Source organism: Parambassis ranga, chromosome 17, assembly GCF_900634625.1.
Source record: "Parambassis ranga chromosome 17, fParRan2.1, whole genome shotgun sequence".
In the NCBI taxonomy this organism is placed as follows: domain Eukaryota; kingdom Metazoa; phylum Chordata; class Actinopteri; family Ambassidae; genus Parambassis; species Parambassis ranga.
The window spans coordinates 287,263-312,500 of record NC_041037.1 but is presented as its reverse complement, the minus strand read 5'-3'; the positions used below and the strand labels follow the sequence as shown (position 1 = coordinate 312,500).

Here is a 25,238-nt window from a genome sequence, read left to right as displayed (position 1 = left end):
GGAGGAGGAGAGGAGGAAGAGGAGGAAAAGGAGGAGGAGGAGGAAGAGGTGGAGGAGGAGGAAGAGGGGGAAGAGGAGGAGGAGGAAGAGGAGGAGGAGGAAGAGGAGGAGGGACAGGTTCACTCTTATTAATACACACATTCTGTTTGAATAATGCAGATCATACAGGATGTTGACACACTGTTCCCTGCCAATTTATACATTTGATGAAGATGCAGGATAATATTGGGTAAATAAATGAACAGTTTGGACAATGCATTGGGTAGCTCAGAGCAGAGCGGAGGAAGGAGAAGGGGAACAAGTCATCGACGTGTTGAAGATCTAGAAGTAGGCAACGAGCAAAAACTGCAAAGTGACGGCCTAAAACCAGGGAAGGTATCGCTCTGACGAGCAGCCCTCTGTCTCCTTCCAAAGGAGAATGAGCATTATGGAAATTAAAAACCCTCAAAGTGACAGTGAAAAGTGCTGTTTCTCTCCCCTGTGTTATTAACCACATTATTATTATTATTATTATGATAATGAGGAGATGTACACAACCTGCATGGTGCATAATCAAACAAGGGAGCCGGCTCGTGACTCATAAAAAAACAATGTACCATTGTAATGTGCCCTGCAGGCAATATGTGGGAGGCCCAGTGGGAATACAGTAGGTGTCAATAATGACTGCAGTTAGAAGCAGCTAATGAATGTAGGCAGCCGCACTGCTTTTTATGAACGCTTCAGACCATCTTCAACGAAGCCGAACTGTTTCTGTAAAGGAAAGATAACAGGCAGGTGGGAGAGACTTCGACATAAAGCGTTCACTCATTTGGCCGTGAAAGTTGCACCATATGGTCACCACATGCTGCCAGACCTTCTCCCAAACACAGGTGACACAAAAATCCTTGTTGGGCCAACACAGTCTACCCTGTGATCGTCTCTGTGGAATAAAGAGTTTCAGGTTGTTCTTGTGACAGATGATGTTTCCAAGAACATATTTACATTTATCTTAGGTGCAGAGCTTCCAAAAGCCAGAAGTGACAAACATGTATGACCAGGCCAGTGGAGAAGCAGCGTCTGTCGGTGACAGTAGGGCCCTTTAAGGCCTTTCAACGGGCCAACGCATCACCTGACTGTTACATAACAGCCGGTCAGTGGGGCTGATACTGCACAGATGAAGGCAGGAAGAGGGAGAGGGAGGGAGAGAGAGAGAGAGAGGGGAGAGAGAAGGGAGAGAGGGGGGGGGGGAAAGGAAAGAAGAGGAGAAGGGAGGGGGGGGGGAGAGAAGGGGGGGAGAGGAGGAGAGAGGAGAGAGAGGGGAGAGAGAGAAGGGGAGGAGGGGGGGGGAGAGGGAAGGAGAGAGGGAGGAGAAGAGAGAGGGAGAGAGGGAGAGAGAGAGAGAGGAGGAGAGAGAGGGGGGGGGGGGGGGAGGGGGGGGGGGGGAGGGGAGGAGAGAGAGAGAGGAGGGGGGGGGAAAGGGGGGAGAGAGAGAGAGGGAGGAGGAGAGAGAGAGAGAGAGAGAGAGAGAGAGAGAGGGGAGGAGAGAGGGAGGGGGGGGGGGGGGGGAGGAAGACCGAGACAGTCAAGGACAGAGGGGACGAGGAGGACGGGGGCGAGAGAGGGGAGACGAGGGGAGAGAGCGATGAGGAGAGGGGGGGGGGGGAGGAGGAGAGGACAGGAAACAACAGGGGAGGGAAGAGGGAGAGGGAGAGAGAGAGAGAGAGAGAGAGAGGGGGGGGGGAGACAGAGGGAGAGAGAGAGAGAGAGAGAGAGAGGGGGGAGAGGGGGGAGACAGAGGGAGAGAGAGAGAGAGAGAGAGGGGGGGGGAGAAACAACAGGGGAGGAAGAGGGAGAGGGAGAGAGAGAGAGGGAGGGAGAGGAGATGAGGAGGGGAGAGAGGGAGAGAGAGAGAGAGAGAGAGAGAGGGGGGGGCAGAGGGAGAGAGAGAGAGGGGGGAGAAAACAACAGGGGAGGAAGAGGGAGAGGGAGAGAGAGAGAGAGAGAGAGGGGGGGGGCAGAGGGAGAGAGAGAGAGAGAGAGAGAGTAAAGAAAAAAGACGAGAGGGAAAGTTGCACGGAAATAAAGGAAGAGGGGGTGAGACAAAGGGAGAGAGGGGGAGATTTTTCACACAGAGTGCAAGTTGGCCAGTGTAAATGTGGTAAAATAATACAGAGGAGGGCGATGGGGTGACAGCAGGAAGAAAGGGAGGAGGGGCATTGGTTGCTCTCAATAATCAGGCCAGAGGAAGGAAGAGAATATGGCCTAATTACACTGAAGGAGGAGAGGAGGCAAACCAAGACCAGCACAACAAGTCGTTTCCGCCATGTGGCATCTTTGGCTCCGGTTCTGGTGATGGCGCCATGACACCAGGAAGTTCATCGGCTGAAATCATTCACCCAAATTTTATTCATGCAAACAGTGAAGGGGAATGTGGTGTTTTATGGCCGTTACCGAACGAATTTCAATGAAATCTGACACTCCAGGGGATAAATTCTAACACTCCCTCCAGGACCAGCAGCAGGTCCACCACACCAGGTGCCGCCGTGATGCTTCGGAGATCCCCTGACTTTTTACTCTGGTCCCATCAGCACAAACAGAGACAATGAACACACTGCCCCTAGTTAGCATGTTGATATTCAGCTTTAGACTTTCAGTCCTGCCTCATACATATGAACACATCAGAAAGCCTTTAGACTCCCACAGAGACCGCCCACATCATAATCTAACCTCCATCCTGTTCGTTCAGGCGTGACACCGTCAAGTCACCACATGTGAGCCGGTCAGCAGAAATCTGAGTCTGCTGCTCAGGAACGAGACAGTCGCTGCCATTACTGAACACAGAGGTAGTCGATACTGACAAAGGGGTTAAGATACACATTATTGTAAAGGTCTGGGTCTGGTTGTTTGGATATTGTGCCGCCTTACTCTACCTTTGTGGTACCTTTTGTTTGTGGTACCTTTTGTTTGTGGTACCTTTAGTTTGTGGTACCTTTTGTTTGTGGTACCTTTAGTTTGTGGTACCTTTTGTTTGTGGTACCTTTAGTTTGTGGTACCTTTTGTTTGTGGTACCTTTAGTTTGTGGTACCTTTTGTTTGTGGTACCTTTAGTTTGTGGTACCTTTTGTTTGTGGTACCTTTTGTTTGTGGTACCTTTTGTTGTACATTAGTTACAGAAATTAGCCCACATCCTCTGTGCCAGTAGCAGCTGCACTGTAGAATATTATTCTGTTATCGTTCTGCTGACCAGTACTGAAGTCAGCTTGTTTAGATGGTTTAACTTGGCCAAATAAATAAAGACTCCAAATCAATAAACCAGACCGTCAATCATCCAATCATCCCTTCGAGCTGCATAAGTCGTCCTACATGAAAATAAATCAAGAACTGAAACACCAAGTGAGCCTTGAAACGTGACATCTTTCAAGATTAGAAAGTAGCATCCGCCCGTCTATTAGCATGTGTATCTGACAACAACTGTCAACAAGGTTTAGCATTAGCAATACATGCAGGAAGGGAGGGAGGCACTCAGTGATAGGCAGCCATTTTTTTACAGGTTTCTTGTGTTTGCTGTCGGGTATAAAGACCACTTCAAGCAGCAAACCAACCTGTAGCTGTATAAAACCACTAAGACTGGCTTCATGTTCATCATCGTGTGGTTGGAGTCCAACAGGGCGACCTCTGAAGCTGATGAAAGCTTCACTTAGAGTTTCAATCAATCTCAGAGAGATGCCCACACAGACACAAACTGTATCACTTACACATTTCATTCAATGTCTATAGTACAAACACTGACACTAGCAAACATGTGCATTTGTTGAGGGATGAAGGGTTGAAGGCAGGGATAAGAGCAGGAGAAGTCCCAGGAGGACAGACTCTGGGTGGGGGTATGGCCCCCTGGTGTTCCTGTAGAGGTGGATGGCAGAAGAGAAGAGGGAAGGAAAACCGGGGGCAATGAGGCAAACGCAAAGAGGAGGAGCCTGTATAAATATATAGGTAATCACGTAATGAGGCGTGGCCTTGTTCCTGAACCCAAGTTAAAAACTTCATGTGCAGATACACAGATGGCACACACACACACACACAATGAATTAACACTAATGTAGCCTGCGACAAAAGCCTTCACCCTGTTCAGCCCGATGCTAATGCAATCAGAGGAGCCGAGAGCTGCACATTTAAAAACAATTTGATCTGCAGAGAAGAGACAGGGCCAGAGGGTCGAAGCAGCCATTAAGGAATTAAAGCCGGGGATTGATCACTGCCTGCTTAAGTGGGCTCTGTCTCCAGTGGAAACCGCAGCGCCGCGCTTTCTTTGTTTTGATTTTCAGGGAGAGAAACATGTGACAATGACAGGTGTGTACACAGACAGGGTGACTTCTGAAAAAGAAAAGGATCACTTTGATGGTAAAAAACCTTTAAGACTAGTTTGTAGCACCTGAGTCTGTCTCAACTCCAGGCTAATCCAAATACGGGCAGATAGGCGGAGCTCTGCCTTTAGGGAGGAGGAGAATTAGCTTAACTACAAACTGTCTTTCTGGTCTGTTCAGCTTTCAAGGAATATCCCTTAGGTTTCCACCTGTGGGTGTGGTCGGGGGGGACGGAGCGCAGGTACGTGTCAGATTGCATCCAGATGGAGGTGAGGAGGTGAGAGAGGACACAGACACTCAATAGGCTGCAATAGATTTGAGCAGTTTGTTAACGAGACGCGCTGCCAGATGTGGCGATCGCCATGTGCAGAGGAGGCCTAGCTCGACAACATGATGGATGTCACGAAGGTAAAAAGCACCATGGGTGGTTATTATAGTGCTGAGTCAGGCTCAGGTCTTAGCCTGCAGACTAATGAAGGTGTACAGCATGCAGACGTGTGTCATGTCTGAGCTGGGACAGTGGACATAATGTGACAACACCTTCACTGTGGAAACGTCACTCAGTCAAAGATCGGCTCCTCCTTCAACTGATCATTACCGGGTCCAACACACACACGGCTCCAAATTACAAACATGAGGATTGATTTAGCACTACGGACAGCCCTGTGTTTGAGGGACCTTCCTCCTCCTCCTCCTCTGGTGTCTAAGCTTCTGCAGGCTAAAGGCCAGCGGACCTTCCCATCCCACACAAACACAGCATAGATTTAATACCCTGCTGTAGCTGGATTAACAGCACGGGCTTCTCCCACGCCGGCTGAAGGGCCTGCGACGTATGCGCAGCGTGCGTGTGTGCATGTATGATGCTGGCGTGAGCTGGAGGCTTTATGGTCAGTGGGTTTTACCACATGTTGCCATGGGACCACAAATATTTTGTTAATCTAATTGGGTCACATCGGAGACGGGATGTGTTCAACAGCAAGGTAACAACAAAACAAAGCAAAGCAGCTATTACTGCAGCAAAGACGGCGGCGGAGGGAAACTTGTGCGGCTTCTTCTGACAGCCTGAGGCTCACTGAAGCCGAATCAGCAAACATTCACAACCAGTGTTAGATGAGACGTTTAACCGAACAAAGACAAGAGAAAAGGGAACAAACACAAGTTACCAGAGAGGCCACGAGTAGAAGGCACTCCTCCACACAACTCCACATAAAGGTGTGGACATCACTGAAGGCAAAGATGAAGAGTTGACCTGACTGTCATTACTTTGGCTCTAAAACTAAAACAAAACTTTCAAAACAAACGTCTCATCCTAAAATGTAAGACCAGAATTAATTCACGTGCAATAGCGAATTATTACCGATCAGACGCTGAGCTGGACGTGCTCCACACTATGGTTAATACACGTGAATATTGCCAAAGAGCTCCTCTATTTAGGTCACAATATCCAACATCCCAGTCAACGGCCAGCAGGAGGCCCAGCATGGTCCAACAGGATGAGAAAGATCTACATACATCCAGATGAAAAACCCACTAAGACCCTGTTCACACTGAGGAAATCAATCCGGCAATTCGGGCCGTATCTGGATATATCCAGATTTTCTGAGTCTGAACACAACTGTCTGAATCCACCTCTCAGAGGTGGATCTAGCCGGATTGGCTTACATCTGGGTGTCCACATTGACCACAAACTGGACTGGTCCACAAACGCAGAGGCAATATACAGGAAGGGACAGAGTCGCCTGTATCTACTGAGGAGACTCAGGTCCTTTAACGTCTGCCAGACCATGCTGCAGATGTTTTACCACTCGGTGGTCTCCAGCGTCATCTTCTACGCTGTAGTGTGCTGGGGCAGCAGGATGAAGACGGCCGACACCAACAGACTCAACAAGCTCATTAGGAAGGCTGGCTCGGTGCTGGGAGTGGAGCTGGAGTCTGTGGTGGAGGTGACGGAGAGGAGGATACTGAGGAAACTCCTCAGTATTCGTAACAACACGTCTCACCCCCTGCAGGACACACTGCTGTCCTACAGGAGCACATTCAGCGGTAGACTGAGACTACGAGGAGCAGCACAGAACGCCACAGGAGCTCCTTCCTGCCAGTGGCCATCAGACTGTATAACTCCTCCCCTTTCTGTAGGAGAGGAGCTAGATAATCATGTCAGGCATCACTGTCATTCCCTCCACTGGTCTATATTTATGTTTACTTAGCACCTTACATCTCCATATTGTATCCATGTATCATATATTGTGCTCATACTGCGTACTGTACTCTTATTTTGGATTATAGTGACACTTATACTCTTATACTCTGTACTTAACTGCATTTAATGTAACTTGATACCTCTGGCACAAGAATTTCCTTCGGGATTAATAAAGTTTTATCTTATCTTATCTTATCTTATCTTATCTTATCTTATCTTATCTTATCTTATCATCTGGCTCGGGTTTGAACGCAAATGCGGCTAACGATGTCATACTTCCAGTTCGCGGGGACAGGGTCCGGGTAGCGTACTAAAGCTGTATGTACACAAAACAACAGTTTTTTTTTCCACAGGGCTACAAAGGAATAATCTGGATTCAATCCTACTCTACTGACTCCGACTGACTTTCTCCAGTGTGAACAGGGCCTGACCCACTTTAGAACACTGATGTGTGTTCTCCATCTCAGTTCAAACGCTGCAGTCGGTGTTCAGTTTGAAGAGACTGAAATAAAAGATATAACTTTATAGAACCAGAAAGAAAACATGAAGACAGACGACAGAGTTAACCTGCATTTAGGATGAACTTGTATTTTTTTGTTCTTTTTCAACCTTGAAACTAATTGCAAATCAATCATTTGGACTCTTGGACCGCTCACGTTTAAATTCTTTTCTCTTTTTAGACTTCTGTGCTCAGAAGGGTCTTTCAGCACATTCTGATTTCTGAGTTCTGTTTCCTTCCATTTTCATGCGTCACAAAGTGGATCCAAAACAACCCGTTTTCTAACATTTAGCCACCTTCATCCATCTCTCGACACCTGGCAGACCAGATGTTGGTTTTTTTTAACTGAATTGTCAAAGTTTCCAAAGACTCCTGACACTGGCGTGCTGGAATGGAAAGCAAACGCCTTTCGGTGTGCTGAGAAGTGAGTCCTCATAAAACCCAAGCTGTACAAATTGACCCACTTCAAGCATCGCTGTTTTGTTGTTTAGCTTTTTTTGCTCAAAAGCCACTCCCACTGCATCATCCACTACTAATTGGTTCTTCAACGGTCAAATGCAGTGTAGAAACACCAAAGAAAAAAATTCATATTATTAAACATGGAGGCACACTCAGCAGGATAACTCTTACTCTGCATGTGCCAGCTTCATGTAATGTGAGAGCCTGATCGATTATAGACTGGAATCAATAACATTGAACATGCCTGCCCGGATGCTAACTCAATTGTGGGTACACACACACACACGCACTAATGGTCAGGCACATTAAGACACACAAAAAACAATACTGTTATACACACAAAGAAAAAAACCAGAGTCAAAAATCAGCACTGAAAACAAGAGAGGCCGTCACAAATAAAAGACTAATAATAAAGGCAAAAAGAGCATTAACGTGCAAATCAGCCCACATGAAAACACAGAGGGGAAGTGAGAGAGGAGGAGGAGAGAGAGAGCGGCTGTGTTTATATTTGATGACGCTCCATCGCCAGATCCTGTGTAGCAGCTAAAGCGTCGAACTACAAACCTCCAGCAGCACCCAGGTCTGAACTACAAACCTCCAGCAGCACCCAGGTCTGAACTACAAACCTCCAGCAGCACCCAGGTCGGAACTACAAACCTCCAGCAGCACCCAGGTCTGAACTACAAACCTCCAGCAGCACCCAGGTCTGAACTACAAACCTCCAGCAGCACCCAGGTCTGAACTACAAACCTCCAGCAGCAGTCAGGTCTGAACTACAAACCTCCAGCAGCAGTCAGGTCTGAACTACAAACCTCCAGCAGCAGTCAGGTCTGAACTACAAACCTCCAGCAGCACCCAGGTCTGAACTACAAACCTCCAGCAGCAGTCAGGTCTGAACTACAAACCTCCAGCAGCAGTCAGGTCTGAACTACAAACCTCCAGCACCATGCAGGTCTGAACTACAAACCTCCAGCAGCAGTCAGGTCTGAACTACAAACCTCCAGCAGCAGTCAGGTCTGAACTACAAACCTCCAGCAGCAGTCAGGTCTGAACTACAAACATCCAGCAGCAGTCAGGTCTGAACTACAAACCTCCAGCAGCAGTCAGGTCTGCGTCTACACTCACAGTTCTTCACACAATGTATACATCCAGCATATGTTCGGGGCTGAGTTCAGAGTGATCTTATGCTGTTGTTTCAGGCTGGTTTAGCACTAGCTTCCCTTTTTCCGAAAGCTTCCACCTGCTGGCATGAATGTACGTGCTAATTGGCCGACGCCTGTAGCACATGCAGTGGGCTCAGTAGCCTGTAAACGTGTGGACAAACCTTCGGTGACGTCACCTGCAGGTGTCTGAGAAGGTGTTTGGAGGCCGTGTGGTGGTTCTGACTGCTGCTGTATTAGCAGCATTACAGCTGTGGAACCCAGGCTCAAGTGGACACTTGAGGAACCGCAGGTTTTGACACATGGGCTCCATTTATTGCCGCTTCCTTCATACCAGTCAACCCGAGTCTACATGACTTCTTGATGTCTGTTTGGTGTGTCTGGGCCTTAACGCTCCAAAAGGAGCTCAGGTGGCACAAACTCAGAGTCCTTCACACTAAATCATCCTCTGTGATACAGTGATGAACGCTGCAGCTTACAGTGCATGATATAAAGGCAGAGGTGAACTCATGTAGTAACACAAGCTCGGAATAAACACAAAACGAAAGCAAAAACACGGGCAGGAGTTTCACACCGCTCCACTGGCCTGGAGGTCAAAATCCACCTTCACTCACTGATTGACTTATCTGCACTGGCAGCTCTGAACATTTCCATACAGTCACAGGGAACAAAACCAGTTTATTCTTCTTTATACCTGTGACAACCTATGTTTTTGTGTAAAAAGGCGCACACACTGTTTTCTTCTTTCTTTTTTAACCTGTGAACTCTGCATTCACCGACTGACTTGATGAGCGTGTGGGTCCTTTGCCTCTCTGCGGTGTCTGTCAGGGACCCCTTTGCCTTATCGGGCACGCCTGCACAGAGAACCTGCTGCTCTCTGGACCAGTTTTTTAACAACAGTTGTTATTGAAGCACAGAAGCAAACTGAGTAAACAGTTGGCTGGTTAGACCTCAGGTGACAGAGCAGCTTCGGGCCTGCTGACTGTGCACTTTGCCTGTGTGACCAGTCATTCATAACCACTCCCCTCTCAACACACACACACAGTGTCTAAACCACAATAACAATACATGACAGCTCAAAGTCCAGGTCTGACTAAGACAGTCGCAGCTAATGGGAGCATCCAACTCATGGCTGTTTGGTTATAAAAGGACATCATACAACTGTGTTTGTGCAAAAATAACAGGAACTCGACTAATAACTGTTAAACTAAAGAACAGCTTTCACAGAAATACACATATTTTACAATAAACCAGTGAACCAACACTAAGCAGACAGCTGGTACCAATCCAACATTGACTGAAAGAGATGACTGATCTGAGCTACGGAAAGTTTGTTTGTATCCACTCAGTGGAGAAAGTCATCTACACCTTGTGTGAACAGTTAAACCCTCACGACTGTGTCTTTAAATCCTGGTGTCAACAGAGCAGAGCGGAGTCCGACAGTCGCTTACCTTTGCTTTGGTTAAACCAGTCCATAACCAGTCCGGAGCCGGCCAAACACCCCATGCCGGCTGGGCGGGCACACTTGTTTTCACACCACACACATAAACACACACACACTCAGCACACACGCGGCGCAAACACTCGTTTAGTATTTCCCCTCTTCCTCTCTGTGAGATTATTCCTCTGTGTGTGTGTGTGTGTGTCATCTGCGTCTAATGACAGCTGACAAACTACATGCCACAAATCCCCTCTCTCTCTCTCTCTCTCACACTCTCTGTCTTTCCCCTCCCCCAATCACGTAGACACACACACAGTCACACACTCCTCCCTGTCTCCTCCCACAACACACACACACATGCAGACACTCCTCCCTCCTATTAGCCCATGTCCCTCTCTCTGTCTCTCACAGCCTGTCTAGGTGCTGAATGATTTACATGACCTATTGTATTATTTCATGTCATAAAACACACGTGTGCAAACTTATTAACGCTGTTGAATGTTAGGTAAACCCTGTGACTGTTACTGTGCTTTCTAATCAAATCGTGCTATTAAATTTATAATGATCGTTTGTTTCTAAAACTCAGTCAATATAAGCACAGCGAGGTGCCAAAAGCCTGTGAATGGACACAGAAAGCCTGTTACTGTACATTCAGCACTGGCATAATAAGCATTGCTTTGATAATGAGCCTCACATTTAGAGGGACGGCAGAAAACACAGGGAGAGACAGAGAGAGAGAGAGGGGGAGAGAGAGACAGAGAGGGGGAGAAAGAGAGAGAGAGAGGGGGAGACAGAGAGAGAGAGGGGGAGAAAGAGAGAGAGAGGGAGAGAGAGAGAGAGAGAGAGAGGGGGAGACAGAGAGAGAGAGGGAGAGAGGGGGAGAGAGAGACAGAGAGGGGGAGACAGAGAGAGAGAGGGGGAGAAAGAGAGAGAGGGGGAGAGAGAGACAGAGAGGGGGAGAAAGAGAGAGAGAGAGAGGGGGAGACAGAGAGAGAGAGGGAGAAAGAGAGAGAGAGGGGGAGACAGAGAGAGAGAGGGAGAAAGAGAGAGACAGAGAGGGGGAGAGAGAGAGAGAGAGAGAGGGAGAGAGAGAGAGACAGAGAGGGGGAGACAGAGAGAGAGAGGGGGGAGAGAGAGAGAGAGAGGGGGGGAGACAGAGAGAGAGAGGGAGGGGGAGAGAGACAGAGAGAGAGGGGGGGGGAGAGACAGAGAGAGAGAGAGGGGGGAGAGAGAGAGAGACAGAGAGAGAGAGGGAGAGAGAGAGGGGGGGAGAGAGACAGAGAGGGGGAGACAGAGAGAGAGAGACAGAGAGAGAGAGGGAGAGAGAGGGAGAGAGGGAGAGGGGGGAGAAAGAGAGAGAGAGGGGGAGAGAGAGAGGTAATTTTACAAATGGCTACAGCTGTACGTGCTGCTGGAAGCAGCTACACACACACACACACACACACACACATATACAAACACACACAAATCGTCAAGCTAACCGTGTCTCACTTAAACACACATCTTTCGCTGTCCATGTTGTCATGTCAGGATGTCCTCATTTGCTTTATCAGCTTGTTGCAGCTTCAGGGAACCGGTCTTCGATGCTGTATAAATTCTAGGTTTTCTCAACTAAACAAGATCCCACTGTGTCTCACTTCTTTATTTTTCTGATTGCTTCTAAGGTACACTTTAAAAAGCAAAAACATTCAAAATCAAAGAACTCACCTCATATGCATCCTGTGGTAAAAATCCACAAACTCTGGGTAAAAATGTTCCACATGCGACATCATTCAGTCATCCCTGTAACACAAGAATGAAGATGAACATGAGTGAAAAGTGATCATGTGACAGATGTGCTAACAAATAAACAATCATCACACAAATGTGAAGAACACCAAAGGTGGAAAACCCAAGACATCAATGAGATGTGTTGGATGCTAACCTGCTACTGGTAGCATGCTAACCACCAACCAACTCAGTATAACCTCTGCAACATAAGAGGAAGAAGATAAAGAAGAAGAAGTGCTGCTGAGGCAGAGATGACAACCCAAGACATCAACTAGATTTCTGCTAAGCTACAAATAAATTAATGAAGAAACCGTTATTAGACCCACAATGGGGAAATTGCTTAAGGCAGCCCAGCAAAGAGCGCCATACACCAGTGAGTCCACTGGAGGCTATGTGGGTAAAGTGCCTTGCCCAAGGACACACAACAGTGACGAGGGAGGAGTTGGGATCGAACCACCAACCTTCCGGTTATTGGGCAACCCTGCTCTACCACTGAGCCACTGCTGCCCAAAGCTAGCCCGCCAGTCCTCGTTTGCTAGCTGCTCCCTATGAGACCTGGTTCAGGTAGACGGGCTCGGCTTGCAGTGGTGTTTGCATCAACTGTGATAATTTGTAGTTGCAGCGTGTCCACGCTCAATCCAGCTTAACCCAGCTTGTTTGTTGTCCTCCAAACCGCTAGGTGGCGCCTCGTAAAATTCAGAGTCTATTCACGCCGCGGTAGGAGCGCATGTGTGCATGCGTTCAGACCAAGCGGCAACCTTCGGGGCTCAAAGTTGAAGCCCGTGCGGAAGTGTCAAAACTTGTAATTCACGCTGCAACCACTGGGGGTTGGCTCCAAAAGCGAGTAATTTCCCATAGACTCCCATGTTAAAATGGCCGACTTCACAGCAGAAAAGAACATGTTTACAGCCTGGTACAAAAAACCACTCTGGTCTCAGATGATAGGTTCTCTTCTAGTGTCAGTTGTACGGAGGGTGAATTTTTTTACAACTCACTCGTTTCAATGGTATTCTGACTTAAAATTAAGCGTAATTATGGGCGTTGCCGCTTGAGTGACAGACAGTTGACGTATCACAGCGTGAGTTTCCTGCTTCCACGATCGCCCGCCCCCCTAAACCCCGCTCGTGCTCCCCCTCTTTGTCCATATTTGGAGTTTTGGCGGACGTGACGCTGCCAATATGGCGGCGGTCCAAGCAATTTCCCCCTGGGATCAATAAAGTATTTCTGATTCTGATTCTGATTCTGAGTCATCAACGTCCTGGAACCTCCCATCGAGCCTCAGAACGGCTCTTCAGAAACAAACGGGTGACGTCACGGAAGCTCTGTCCATAGTTTTTACTGTCAATGGTTTAGACCTGAGCCAGATGTAAGCTAATCCGGCTAGAAATCAATCTGGATATATCCAGATATGGCCCGAATCCCACTCTAGCCGGATTAATTTCCTCAGTGTGAACGGGGTCTTAGATTTGAATTCAGTATTATGTATCCAATCGTACAATTCAGCACGTTTGAACTGTGTCCGAAGTGTAAACGTCTTATCACAATAACAACCCTTATCATTCTATCCCCCCTCCTGTAAACACAACCATAGCTTTCATAAGAACCTAAAAAAATCCAGAATTTGCTAAAATTGAGATAACCAGGGTGTCACTGCTTGATCGGAGGCCTGAGTAGGATGTACCTTCCTCTAAATGTGATTAATGTTAAAAACTCTGTGTACATATATATATATCATGCTCAACGGCTGAAGTGAATGATTAATGTTCTGTTTCCAGGGTTGAAGCACACACATCACCTCATTGCACCGCAGGAGTCGCTCCATCATCGAGTGAAACTGGAGGCCACACCCAGGATCAAATGTATAAGTGTGAGTGCTCAAAACAACATTCTGCTGCCTTTTCACAGTGGTAGAATTTCACTACAAACATCACCCACTGCTGGGTGCTGGAAACCCTGCTCTGCCCACAATAACAAGAAAACCTGCAGGTTTTCCCAGACCCTGCCTGCGAGGACGACTCTACAGAGCTTCTTCACGCCGTGAGGCTGAACTGGACCCCGGCATGGTGTGCTGGTTCAGGTTCTATCCAGTTCCCACTGACTTCGGTTTAAACACCACATGGTATGAAACTGCGCTGCCACTAAACGAGGTGGAGATCACATGTCTTGATGGCGTGCCCTAAAGCGAGTCAACCTGCTTACTGGATGTCAGTAACTGTGTGGTCCCACCTTATCTTTTGTAATCTGGTTGACCTTTCAGGAAATGTAACACATCACATGTTATCTCCACTGAATCATGGCTTCTCTCCTACATCATGTTGTAAATGACCATTTTGAGTCAGTGTCATGCAGAAAGCTGCTGAAGTTCAGTCAGCGTGCGGCCTGTATGTAATAACACCTGTATAACACCCAGTGAGTCTGATTGGTCTAATCAGTTTTGCAGTTTTTAAAACCATTAATAGTTAGAGTGTGTGTGTGTGTGTGTGTGTGTGTGTGTGTGTGTGTGTAATAGGTTACAGTAATCCACCAAATAAAAAGCAGTAAAAAAGAAGAAGTTGTTTTTTTTGGTCAATGGCCAAATCTCAAACATCTGCTGGCTCTTCCCCTTGTTTCTCAAAGTGTGTGTGTGTGTGTGTGTGTGTGTGTGTGTGTGTGTGTGAGTGTGTGTGTGTGTGTGAGTGTGTGTGACAGCCGCCTTCTCAGTCAGTTGGACACGGCGCACTCAAACCACACAACACTCCAAAAAAGCACCTGCCACTGCTGAGATACTAACTGCATATGTGTGTGTGCATTTATCAGCGTAGTGTGTGTGTGTGTGTGTGTGCGCATCAGAGTGTGTCTGCGTAGGAGGGATGGACAGCTGATCTCTAACCAACTGCTTTGTGAATTGCACAAGCACACATGCAAGCACAAATGTTGTTCCTGCGCACACAAGGACAGAAAAAGAGACAGCATGCGGCTGCCATCCAGCTTCAAACTTACGTGGAGCGGTGATCAATATATCCCCAACCAGGACTCCAAATTTCTTTAGAATACTCGAGTATAAAGGAAAATTATCCAAGATAATTTGGCAACATGGAGAAATACTAAAAACAATTCACACACAAAGCTGCAGAACATTGTGTTTGCATTAGCTATGGAGAGTTTCACTGTTAATTATTTGCATACTCAACATTGTGGTAAGCACACACACAGACAGACACACACAGAGTTGCTGTAAGACAGTGAGAGGCAGCCACAGAAAGTCAATGAGAGCCACACAGACGGCCTACTTCCTGACTGTGATTAATTTCTGTTACTAAGCAGCTCTATGGTAACACAGACATCCACAGCTCCACCGAGCTCAGAGCTGCTTTACAGTGCACAACAACACAGCTGAAGTTGACCACAGCCTGGTAATCCTGGCCAGAATCACACGGCATACAAACATACACACACAACACTCTGCACTCTTAATCATCTGCACAAATCAACAACAAACATTGTTGATTTCTGAAGTTTTACATTTGTCATGATGATGTGGCTGAACCAACACGAGTGAAGCCGCCCTGATGCTCCGGGCAGCCGAGCGCTGCTGCTTCTTTTATTCCAACCAAGAGTCACATCTCAAGTTTGACCTGAAACCATGTTTAAGTTTCTCAATCATCACTCCATCTCCTGCTGTCCCTTATCCTCAGACGCCTCACAGCACGCCCCGCCGGCTGCAGATGTGAAGACAACAAACACAAGCTGTGTCAACCTCAGAGTTTTCATCAGGGCGAAATGTTTTCTGCTGGCCGCATATTCACTTTACAGACTTCATTATATACTACAAAGAATTCCAGTTACAGTGCTGCTGAACCTTAGCAACAACACTCCCACCAACCAAAAGGCACCGGTGACCGCCACAATTAGCTCTGGCCATGGCCTACGTTTGTTCTGCAAAAGCTTGTTATGCTATTAGCTTGTATTATCCAGCTGGAGGCCTGTGGAGCCTCTCTCTCTAACTCAGCTCAGCTGTCAGTGCAGAAGAATTACAGCCACCATCAGCTCCAGCTAACCAAATTAGCGCTTGTTATGCAACCTGCCACACTTGGCACCCAGGTCTGGTGCTTCAGCCCTGTGCAGCTTCATTATTGGTTGCAGACTGGAAGGCTGTGTAGACTGCCGTACATCCCACTGTATATGTCTTCGTTTCTTGTTCATCTGATATGCAACAGAGGTTTTAGATATAACAGCATTCAGATATTCAAGAAGCTCTCTAGAAAAAAGGAGCAGGAGCAGAGGATACAATGAAGGATACAAACACAACACTTGTCTTTCAGCGTCCCCTCCAACACTGCAACAGTCACGGAGCACGGATCCTTGCTAAGAAAAAGTCGCCATCTTTAACTTCCAGAAAGCGGTTCATAACAAAACCCACATTGTTTTTACTGTCAAACTAGTAACCACAGACCTCCTATTGGACCAGTCCATGTGTCCCCTTATCAGCTTCCTACACTACACTTTACATATTCCCTCTTGTCTTTGTTTGGGTCGTTCTTTGGTCTCTGACTGGAGGTGAGCAAATGCTCAAAATCTTCCAGGATCCTGTTCAGAAATGGCAAATTGTCTCTGGACATGTTGTGATGAGGAGATAGGAACTGTCAGGTTTGGTTTTAAGATGGCCGGGGCCTTTTCTGTGTGGAGTTAGCATGTTCTCCCTGGGCCTGCATGTCCAGGGGGACATAGCCCATAGCTGGGACGGGCTCCAGCTCCTCCACGACCCCAATAAAGGAGAATATAAAGTGGTAGACCCAATCCATTCTTACAAACTGCTGCAGAAATCTCTCAGGATCTACCTAAAAATGTTGCACCTAAATAGTGTTGCACGTCTCTCCGTTATGATAATGTCATGGATCTTCAGGGTGTGGGGGGTCATCTTGCAGGCAGATCCCATGGACCTCCTTGGCTGATAAGTCCTTAAGACCGAGAAAACATTTACTCAAGATGGTGCTGGATACATTTTCAATATGACACGAGTTACTAACACCATATTTTCTGCATCATATCTGATCAATCACCTTTGAAATGTCTAAGAGCAAACTTTGACTTAGGAAAAACCACCGTTAATATCTTTGCTAAAGGGACAGGGCCCACAGAAGGATTTCAGAGCTGTGAACAGGGTGTGTGTGTGTGGTTAATTAGAGCACTTGGTCTCAGGAGGATCAGACCTGGAAGACGACTGTCTCTGCTGCGTGACAGGAAGACAGGGGCAGAGTGCGTCCGATAGGCTGGTGGCTGAGAGAAGAGCCAGACGTAAACAAACACAGATGAGTAGACAAGAGCGTGCACACACGCCCTACAGTAAACACCAGCAAGTGTGCAGATGAAGCACGATGTAAAGAGGAGAGGAATTCAAAATTAAAAAAATATACATGATCAAAATACATTCCATGAAGGCCTCACAGGGAGGGGTAGTTACGTCCATGTGGAATCTGACACAGCCGATTTGTTTGGTTACACCTGAATGGTTCACAACACCAATTTTCCCTGGTCACTGCTCGACGACTTGTCTGACAGCATACCAGCAGGCAAAGGAAACAACATTAGCCATCAAACAATAGAACATAATACCATGCTTTCATGCAGTCACTTTAAAAATCACTGAAATTAGGGCTGTATCATTGAGAGCAGGTGGCAGAGAAAAGTCAATGCTTTTAAAATGAGTTAATGTGTTTCTTTAGCATGCAACATGAAGAAGTGCACAGTCAAGCCTCTGCCCTTCCTCCTCCTCCTCCTCCTCCTCCTCCTCCTGCTGCTGCTCCTGCTGTTATCATTGGTCAGGACATTATTTGAGCCCTCACGTGGTTTGGTGAATTCAAGCCACTAAGGATCCCTCACTGGGCAAGCAGCCAATCTCATGTTCAGATCTCGGACTTAAGAACATTCCTCCGCACTCTCACTGCAGCACTATAAGGTAGCGTTGGTATAGAAAAACACAAGAGCCACTGGACCATACTGATGGTTGTTGCATTAAAGCTGATATTAAAAAAAAACATCCGACTACCAATAACAACACAGTTAAACACATCAGTGCAGCAGAAGAAACAAGAGAAATGGTTAAACAGAGACCCTGGAATCCTGGTACAGATGTTGCAATCCTTTTCAAAGTTCACTTTGCGGCACAGGGAAAGAACAAATACTCTAAAACTAGCCAAAAAAAAAAAGTCATGGGTCCAGCCCTCAAAGATAACATATCCAGAGGAGTCCGATGGCACCTGTCACGTAGGCAAACTGACAGGTTCCCTATGGTAACATACCAGCACAACAGCAAACACAGGGAAACCAGCACAACAGCAAATAAAGACCAAGAATTCTCGTGCCTGCATTGATAAATGCCACCCTGACTACACAGCACAATCACGTTTGACCTGCAGTGCGTCTTTGTTTAGCCCCGCAGCTCTTCCTAAGCCATGCCGCCACCATGCATGTGAGCACAAAGTGTTCAACTTGACCCGGGAAGTTCGTACAACGTTACACAAAAGCCAGCGTCACCATGTGACATTTCAATTTGGAGAGGAGGTTTGCTACAATGCTTTATGTTTTTGTTCATAAATTGGCTGCTGCACACACAAAAAGCAGCACTGACCCTGCACACTACCGGAGGAAACACACATGTGCAGCTGTACTCTGTGGTATTTATGTTTTTAAAAAAACAGGACTGGCTTTAGCCAGTATATTTATTTCTTGTCAATCTTTACATTTAAAATAGTAACTTTGTGAGAAAAGACTATGTTTATGTCGTCTGCTCCTGAGCCAGCTGTCTGATGTTCCCCTGACTGGGATTAGAGGGATTCATGTATGATACTCTTTATTATTGGAGCAATACCGCACAAATATTGTATTTCATTGATCAATGAAATGTCAAGCAGTTATTGACCTACAGCTAGTATTTATTTGGGTGAATTTACTTCAAAAAACATTAAATAAGCACATAAAACACTTAAATATTTGTAAACCCTTTGTGTTGAGAGATTTTAACCCCATTTTTCATGCTCTTCCGTATTTAAATTTGTAAAAAAATCCTATTGATTAACTAATAATCTATTCATGTGAAACCAGTTTGATTTATTTAAAAAAATAATCATTTGTGTAAATTATCACTGTTCTGTTGTGTTTTATTTTGAAAACACCGAACCGGAAGTGCCCGTTCCATATATTTCCCTTGACTCTGAGTCGGTTGAGGAAGTCCGAGTAATATGCGGCAGAGCAGTGTGAGAATAACTTCAAACTTTGACTGTTGAACATCCACAATCTCCACCTTTGTCAAATAAAGCTCACTCAACACCAACTAAACGCTTAAATGCGGGTGAAACGTCGAAAAGTTAACTTTGACAGCTGTAGCTCGTAGCTAGCGGAGGCTGCGCCTGAGCAGGAAGGTGGTTTAACAGTTAAAAAGTTCAACAGCGCAGTTCACGGGATTTGTACGATTGTGTAACAATGTTTGAACAAACAGCAAACACCGCAGAGGTTCCTTCTGTCCAACGGTACCGGAGGACTCGGCGGATAACCGACGGAAAGTAGCCTTTTGATCCGTCTTGCTAGCCTCCGTCTCACCGGTTCGGTGCTGGTAGCTGTCAGTCCGCCGAACAAACGCTCAGCCGGACGCTCAGGGGTTAAATAACGGCACCGTAAACACACTTCGGTCGCTCTCGTTCGCCTCGCGGGGGTTCTTATTGCCCCATATAAATGTGTAACGGTATTGTCGCGACGCCATTAAGACACAATTAGTGCAGCGTAATGTGCGACAACCTGCAGAGCCGGCAGAACCCGCTCCGGTACCGTCAGCGTCCCGGGGTAACGGCGGGGGAGGCGGGGGTCCGGAGGGGTACGGCAGGAAACTTACCTGACAAGAGTTCAGAGCCCCGGCTGCTGCCCCGGCTGCTGCCGCGGCGGAGCGGGATGTTGTCGGTGTGTGGTGACGACGGTCAGCGGCGAGATGGGGCGACGGCGGCGGCGGCGGTGGAGGAGGAGGAGGTGGTGGAGGAGGAGGCAGTAGAAGAAGTAGAAGTAGAAGTAGTAGAAGTAGTAGTGGTGGTGGTGGTGGCGTCCAGTGCCGGAGCCGCCATGTTCATGTGGCTGAGCGGCTGTTTATCTTTACCAGTTAGACCCCCCCCATCTCATTACCACACTGCACAGCTGGTGTCCCTCCCTCTCTCTCTCTCTCTCCCTCTGTCTGTCTCTCTCTCTCTCTCCCTGTCTGTCCCTCTCTCTCTCTCTCTCCCTCCCCCTCTCTGTCTCTCTCTCTCTCTCTCCCTGTCTGTCCCTCTCTCTCCCTCTGTCTGTCCCTCTCTCTCCCTCTGTCTGTCCCTCTCTCTCTCTCTCTCTGTCCGTCCCTCTCTCTCTCTCTGTCTGTCCGTCCCTCTCTCTCTGTCTGTCCGTCCCTCTCTCCCCCTCTCTCTCTCTCTCCGTCTGTCCCTCTCTCTCTCTCTGTCCCTCTCTCCCTGTCTGTCCCTCTCTCTCTCTCTCTCCCTCCCCCTCTCTGTCTCTCTCTCTCTCTCTCCCTGTCTGTCCCTCTCTCTCCCTCTGTCTGTCCCTCTCTCTCCCTCTGTCTGTCCCTCTCTCTCTCTCTCTCTGTCCGTCCCTCTCTCTCTCTCTGTCTGTCCGTCCCTCTCTCTCTGTCTGTCCGTCCCTCTCTCCCCCTCTCTCTCTCTCTCCGTCTGTCCCTCTCTCTCTCTGTCTGTCCCTCTCTCTCTCTCTCTCTCTCTGTCCGTCCCTCTCTCTCTGTCTGTCCGTCCCTCTCTCCCTGTCCGTCCCTCTCTCCCCCTCTCTCTCTCTCTCTCCGTCTGTCCCTCTCTCTCTCTCTGTCCCTCTATCTCTCTCTCTGTCTGTCCGTCCCTCTCTCCCCCTCTCTCTCTCTGTCCCTCTCTCTCTGTCTGTCCCCCTCTCTCTCTCCCTCTCTCTCTGTCTGTCCCTCTCTCTCTCCCGCTCTCCCTGTTTTTAAAGATTTTAAAACTTATATATTTAATATTGTGCAGTACTGTATATTAGAACAGAAAAACTTGCATCAATAATAAAACAACCCAAATTATTATTAGTAATAGTGTTGAGCACATCTGTCATAACTGTGACGATCTTAAAAACTGAACTACACACTTCAAATATAGGCTGTAGCATATATATTCATTTAATAAACCCAAAAACATGTATTCTAAAAAATGGTTGAACTTTTGCTTTTTCACCTATTTTTGTCTCCGTGTCTTTCTAAATGGTTTTGTATGGTTATTTCTACAAATTGTTCTGTTACTGTGACGTGTGTGTTGTGTGTGTTGTGTGTGTGCGCTCCTCTTTCCACACTTTCTCTCTTTGTATTTCTTTTATCTTGTGGTTCTTTTTGTTTGATGCCAATCCCCCACATTTTACCAACACTTTAATGTGCTGTCTTTTATAATGACCTGTGTGTGAGCGGACTGCTACCGTCCTGCCGTACTCGTGTGTGTGCACACACTCATCTCTGTGATGTGGTGAACTGTAGTTGTTTCAGTAAAGTCTCGGGCACCTCCTGTGTAGGTAAATGTAATAAAAGTAAATAATGTCTAATTATTCTTAATTAAAGCCAAAACAGCATTAGATGTCAGCAAATTCTGATCATGTCTGTTCCGAGTTATCCTGCCATTAAATGAACAGACACTGCCACCTAGTGACTGAAACTGAAAACTGTTTGATCAGTACACAAACGACTGAAAACACACACTGATGTTCTGGGTCAGTCAGCTGCAGCTTCCCTGAGACGGACACACAGGTCGGGCCGCTGACGGGTTAACACACAGCAGAGGCATCCAAGCTAATCACAGGGCTTCATAATCATGTGTGGATCTTTGTCCGCATGGCTAAATGGTTGATGTTCAGTCCATCTCGTCTCTCCGGGCATCACAGATTACTCTTCCATTTGCTGCTCTGTGACGACTCCTTCACTGTGAAAACATAGATTTACAGGTTTTTAGCCTGAACATGTGATGATAACACGGCACTAAGAGACGAGCAGAGGACGACGTACCCAGGCTGATCTTGCCTTCTTTCTCCAGCTTCTTTAGGTGATGAACCAGATTGACATTTGCTGCTGGGTGCAGGTATTCAGGAGTCTCCTGCAAGGAAACAGTGAAACAGCTCAGACTGTTTAAATCCACACTGCTTCCTGTGATTGGTTAGTTTCACAAGCTTAAAGCAACACAGTAGAGTTCAATAGGAAAACTGCTCTCTGGCTCCCCCTGCGGTTGGACGACATAAACCAGGGGTACTCAAATACAAATATCAAAGGGTCCAAAGAGTCTTTTCCATGGGTCAAAGGTCCTGTTACTGAGGTCACAGCGGCGGGTCGGGCCAAACTTTGTCAGAATGTGACGTGTTTTCTGCAGCGTTCTCATGTGATTCAGGCTCTCCCGCTGGCAGAGTTATAATAATTGAACTGTGAACTGCAAGTGGAAGCAAAAAGGCTTGTTCTCGTGCTGCAGCAATCAGCTCCGAGCGATGCAAGGAGCAGGCTGTCAGCGTATGAACACTGTAACACTGGCCCCACCCCCCACACGGACAGTGTCACACGTGTTTATGTGCATGCTGATGGAGTTGATGTATCAGAGGAACAACGTCCGCAGATAAACATCTTGTCTTACAAACCTAAAGTAAGGAGTGGACAGCTGCACTAAAACACCCCAACAACAAATAACCCTGTCACTGACACACACCTTCATTTACCTCACACTCCATCGCTCCGATCATCCTCAGAAAAAGCATACCAAAGCTCACTCACACACATTCTGATCTATTGTTCACCTGATCGACTGCATACACACAGTCAAGCGGTGACTTGCCACACCAACTGTTTACCTGTGTGGTGCTCTTAAAGCAACAACACAGAAGTTAAGCTGACAATTTATCACATGCCCCTCATGTCCTCACTTTCTCTTCCCTGTTTACACATAAATAATATCAAGCTGCATAGCTCCAGCTTATAGCTAGCTGCTGGCCAGTGACGTTTGCCTGACAGGTGCTGTAAAGCAGGTCCTGTGTAGTCCCCTCTGTGCTCCTCCCAGAAACAAAGAACAGTGCTGGTGCTGTGGACCCAGTCAGGATATGGAGGAAGCGCCATTCACACTGTTATGAGTTGATTGATTTTATGAGTCTATTTTAAAGAGGGAGAACACACAGCATCACTCTAAAACACCACACACCTCACAGCTGCCTGCCTTCTGGACTACATTCAGAAAAAGCACCAGAGGACGTTCTCCTGACCTTATAGACCATCTGGACGAGCTCCATGGAGGAAAAGGCCTTTCCTGCTCCCTCCTGAACGGCAGCTAGGATCTGCTGTTCTCTTTGGTTGCGGTGGTTGATGTAGTGTCTGATCTTGGAGCCAGCGTCCTGCACCACAGGGCCGTGACCTGCACAGAGAGCAGCCGCAGAGCTGGCCTCACACCTGAAAGACTCTTTAAAGATCCAGCATCGGCCATATATCTTCTTCTTTTTACATCACTGGATGAACAAATTAAACAATTTAAACATGACACTTATTGGACAAATTAATAATAATGAAAAACAAAAGTATTGGAATCTAGTGCATCTAGTGGTGAGGGTGCAAACTGAACTTTTTTAGGCATATGTGATTATGACAAATAAAATCTGTATTATAAAGAACATGTCCAGCTCCATGGTGCATGTAACTGCCACCTATGCTTCATTATTTCCTTCCATCCCTTGATGGCTACGAGGAAAACTCCAGACTTCCTGGAATAAAACCAAACACTCCTCACTCACCGGGGTAGATGAGGTCGGCCTCGGAGTCCAGCAGGATCTCCAGAGACTTCATGTAGTCATAGAGATCTTCGAACACCGCCGTGCCCTCGCCCAGGATGCAGTCTCCAGAGAAGAGCGCCTGCTCCTCCTGCAGCAGCAGGGCCATGTGGTCATCAGTGTGGCCCGGGGTGAACAGCACTCTACGACCGAAACACAAAAGGCTCTCACATGCTGTTTGGTTCGGTCTTGTTGTGGGAAATGTTTTTAATGAAGGTTTCCTCAGCAAACCGACTTCAGTGTGGCTCCCTCTGTCTGCACCACATCTCCATCCTGTAGGTATGTGTAACTCTTCCTGCTCCCGGCCGTCTCTGGCACCTGGCTGCAGCGCGGCAGTTTGCTCACTCGGACTTCAGAACCTGCAGCAAGGAAACAAAGAAATTCTCATATTTAAAAAAAATCATATCTACCAAAGCACTAAAGTTCCTCTGCTAAACACACACAGGGCCTCACCAGTTATGTCCCTGCAGATGTCTTCCACTCCCCCGGTGTGGTCGTGATGCCAGTGTGTGACGATGATCTCCTGGATGCTGGTGTTGAACTGGTTCAGAGCGTGCTTCAGGCTGCTGATGTATTCAGGCACAGCAGGTTCCCCCGTGTCAATCAGCACCCTCCTACAACACGACAACACCTGAATCAAGTCACACTGTGTTGCGTCACAGGGTTGTGTATTATTTGGCTGAGGAACAAAAATGGCCACTGAACTTCCACCAGGCAGGGGTCACTCATCTTGATTGTGTTAAACGCATGGATATATGCCGGTGTACGAAGTAGGCTAGGCCAATTCTTTGTACATGACGTATCTTTGTGTATTTGTGTGTATATACAGTACATTTCGTTTGGCCTCCCTCCGTAAGCTAACACAAAGACAGTCCTGGTCCTGGACGTCACACTGAGAGAGAAACCGTCACCTCCTCTGGCTGAAATAACACCCAGCTAACGTTAGCCTGACACCAGTCACCTTTCCCCGGTGCCGACCAGGTACGTGTTGGTTCCCTGCAGCGTCATCGGTCCCGGGTTACAGCCCAACACACGGATCACTCTGGCGGAGAGCTGCTCTATCCGAGGAAGAACCGCACTCATCCTGCAGCTGCTGTTGTGTTGTGAGTCCTGAGTCCTCTGTCCTCTGTCCTCAGTCCTCTGTCCTCTGGAGTATGGAACAGCCTTTAGCTGCAGAGCGACGACCCAAAACACACGGAGGTAAAAGTTCAAGACAACAGGACACCGGAAGCAGCGTGCGACCAGCGTGTTTACTTCCGCTACTAAGGCGGCCTTCAAAATAAAAGCCATGTAAGACTCAGCTTTATTGGCCGAGTTGTTGACACTCTGGCTCTAGACAACAGAGTTACAATGATAATACATACAATACATCAGCAGGCTTTAATTTGTATTTCAATTCTGAATTATTATTATTATTATTATTACTATTGTTGTTATTGTGGAATGGGTCAAATGATATATTTTGGTAACCAGTTAAATCTTAATCTGTGACATTTGGTTCACTTCCCAATGGATTTATGAGTAATTCAATTAAACTAGCTGTCTGTGTGAACTCCTGTTTAATA

At 47.2% G+C, this 25,238-nt stretch overlaps 2 protein-coding genes across 6 annotated transcripts in view; both read right to left on the bottom strand.

Moving 5' to 3' along the window:
• Positions 1 to 20,047, bottom strand: part of LOC114449725 (nuclear receptor coactivator 2-like) — a 37,603-nt gene extending 17,556 nt beyond the window's left edge. For 2 of the 5 annotated variants that reach the window (XM_028427550.1, XM_028427553.1), the window contains exons 1-2: positions 19,733 to 20,047; positions 11,806 to 11,880 (exon numbers count right to left, since the gene is read on the bottom strand). The gene's annotated coding sequence lies outside the window, so the exon portion shown is untranslated. Of the gene's footprint in view, positions 1 to 10,108; positions 10,361 to 11,805; positions 11,881 to 19,732 lie in introns of those variants that run through there. The other 3 variants (XM_028427554.1, XM_028427552.1, XM_028427551.1) reach the window with 2 other exon arrangements.
• Positions 20,048 to 20,988: 941 nt separating this feature from the next.
• Positions 20,989 to 24,926, bottom strand: lactb2 (lactamase, beta 2). Its single transcript, XM_028427664.1, has 7 exons — positions 24,635 to 24,926; positions 24,127 to 24,287; positions 23,909 to 24,032; positions 23,638 to 23,816; positions 23,116 to 23,264; positions 21,884 to 21,971; positions 20,989 to 21,800 (listed from the first exon to the last, which is right to left on the bottom strand). Exons 1-7 carry the CDS (start codon positions 24,754 to 24,756, stop codon positions 21,757 to 21,759), a joined length of 867 nt encoding a protein of 288 aa, XP_028283465.1. The 5' UTR covers positions 24,757 to 24,926; the 3' UTR covers positions 20,989 to 21,756.
• Between the last annotated feature and the right edge of the window lie 312 nt (positions 24,927 to 25,238).

Bases quoted from the DNA above. Each gene is read 5' to 3' on its own strand.
- lactb2 (XM_028427664.1), bottom strand. From the start codon at position 24,756: ATGAGTGCGGTTCTTCCTCGGATAGAGCAGCTCTCCGCCAGAGTGATC. The intron at 24,288-24,634 runs GTGACTGGTGTC...GTCGTGTTGTAG, and splicing joins CTGGTCGGCACCGGGGAAAG to GAGGGTGCTGATTGACACGG. The intron at 23,817-23,908 runs GTCGGTTTGCTG...TTTCGGTCGTAG, and splicing joins ACAGAGGGAGCCACACTGAA to AGTGCTGTTCACCCCGGGCC.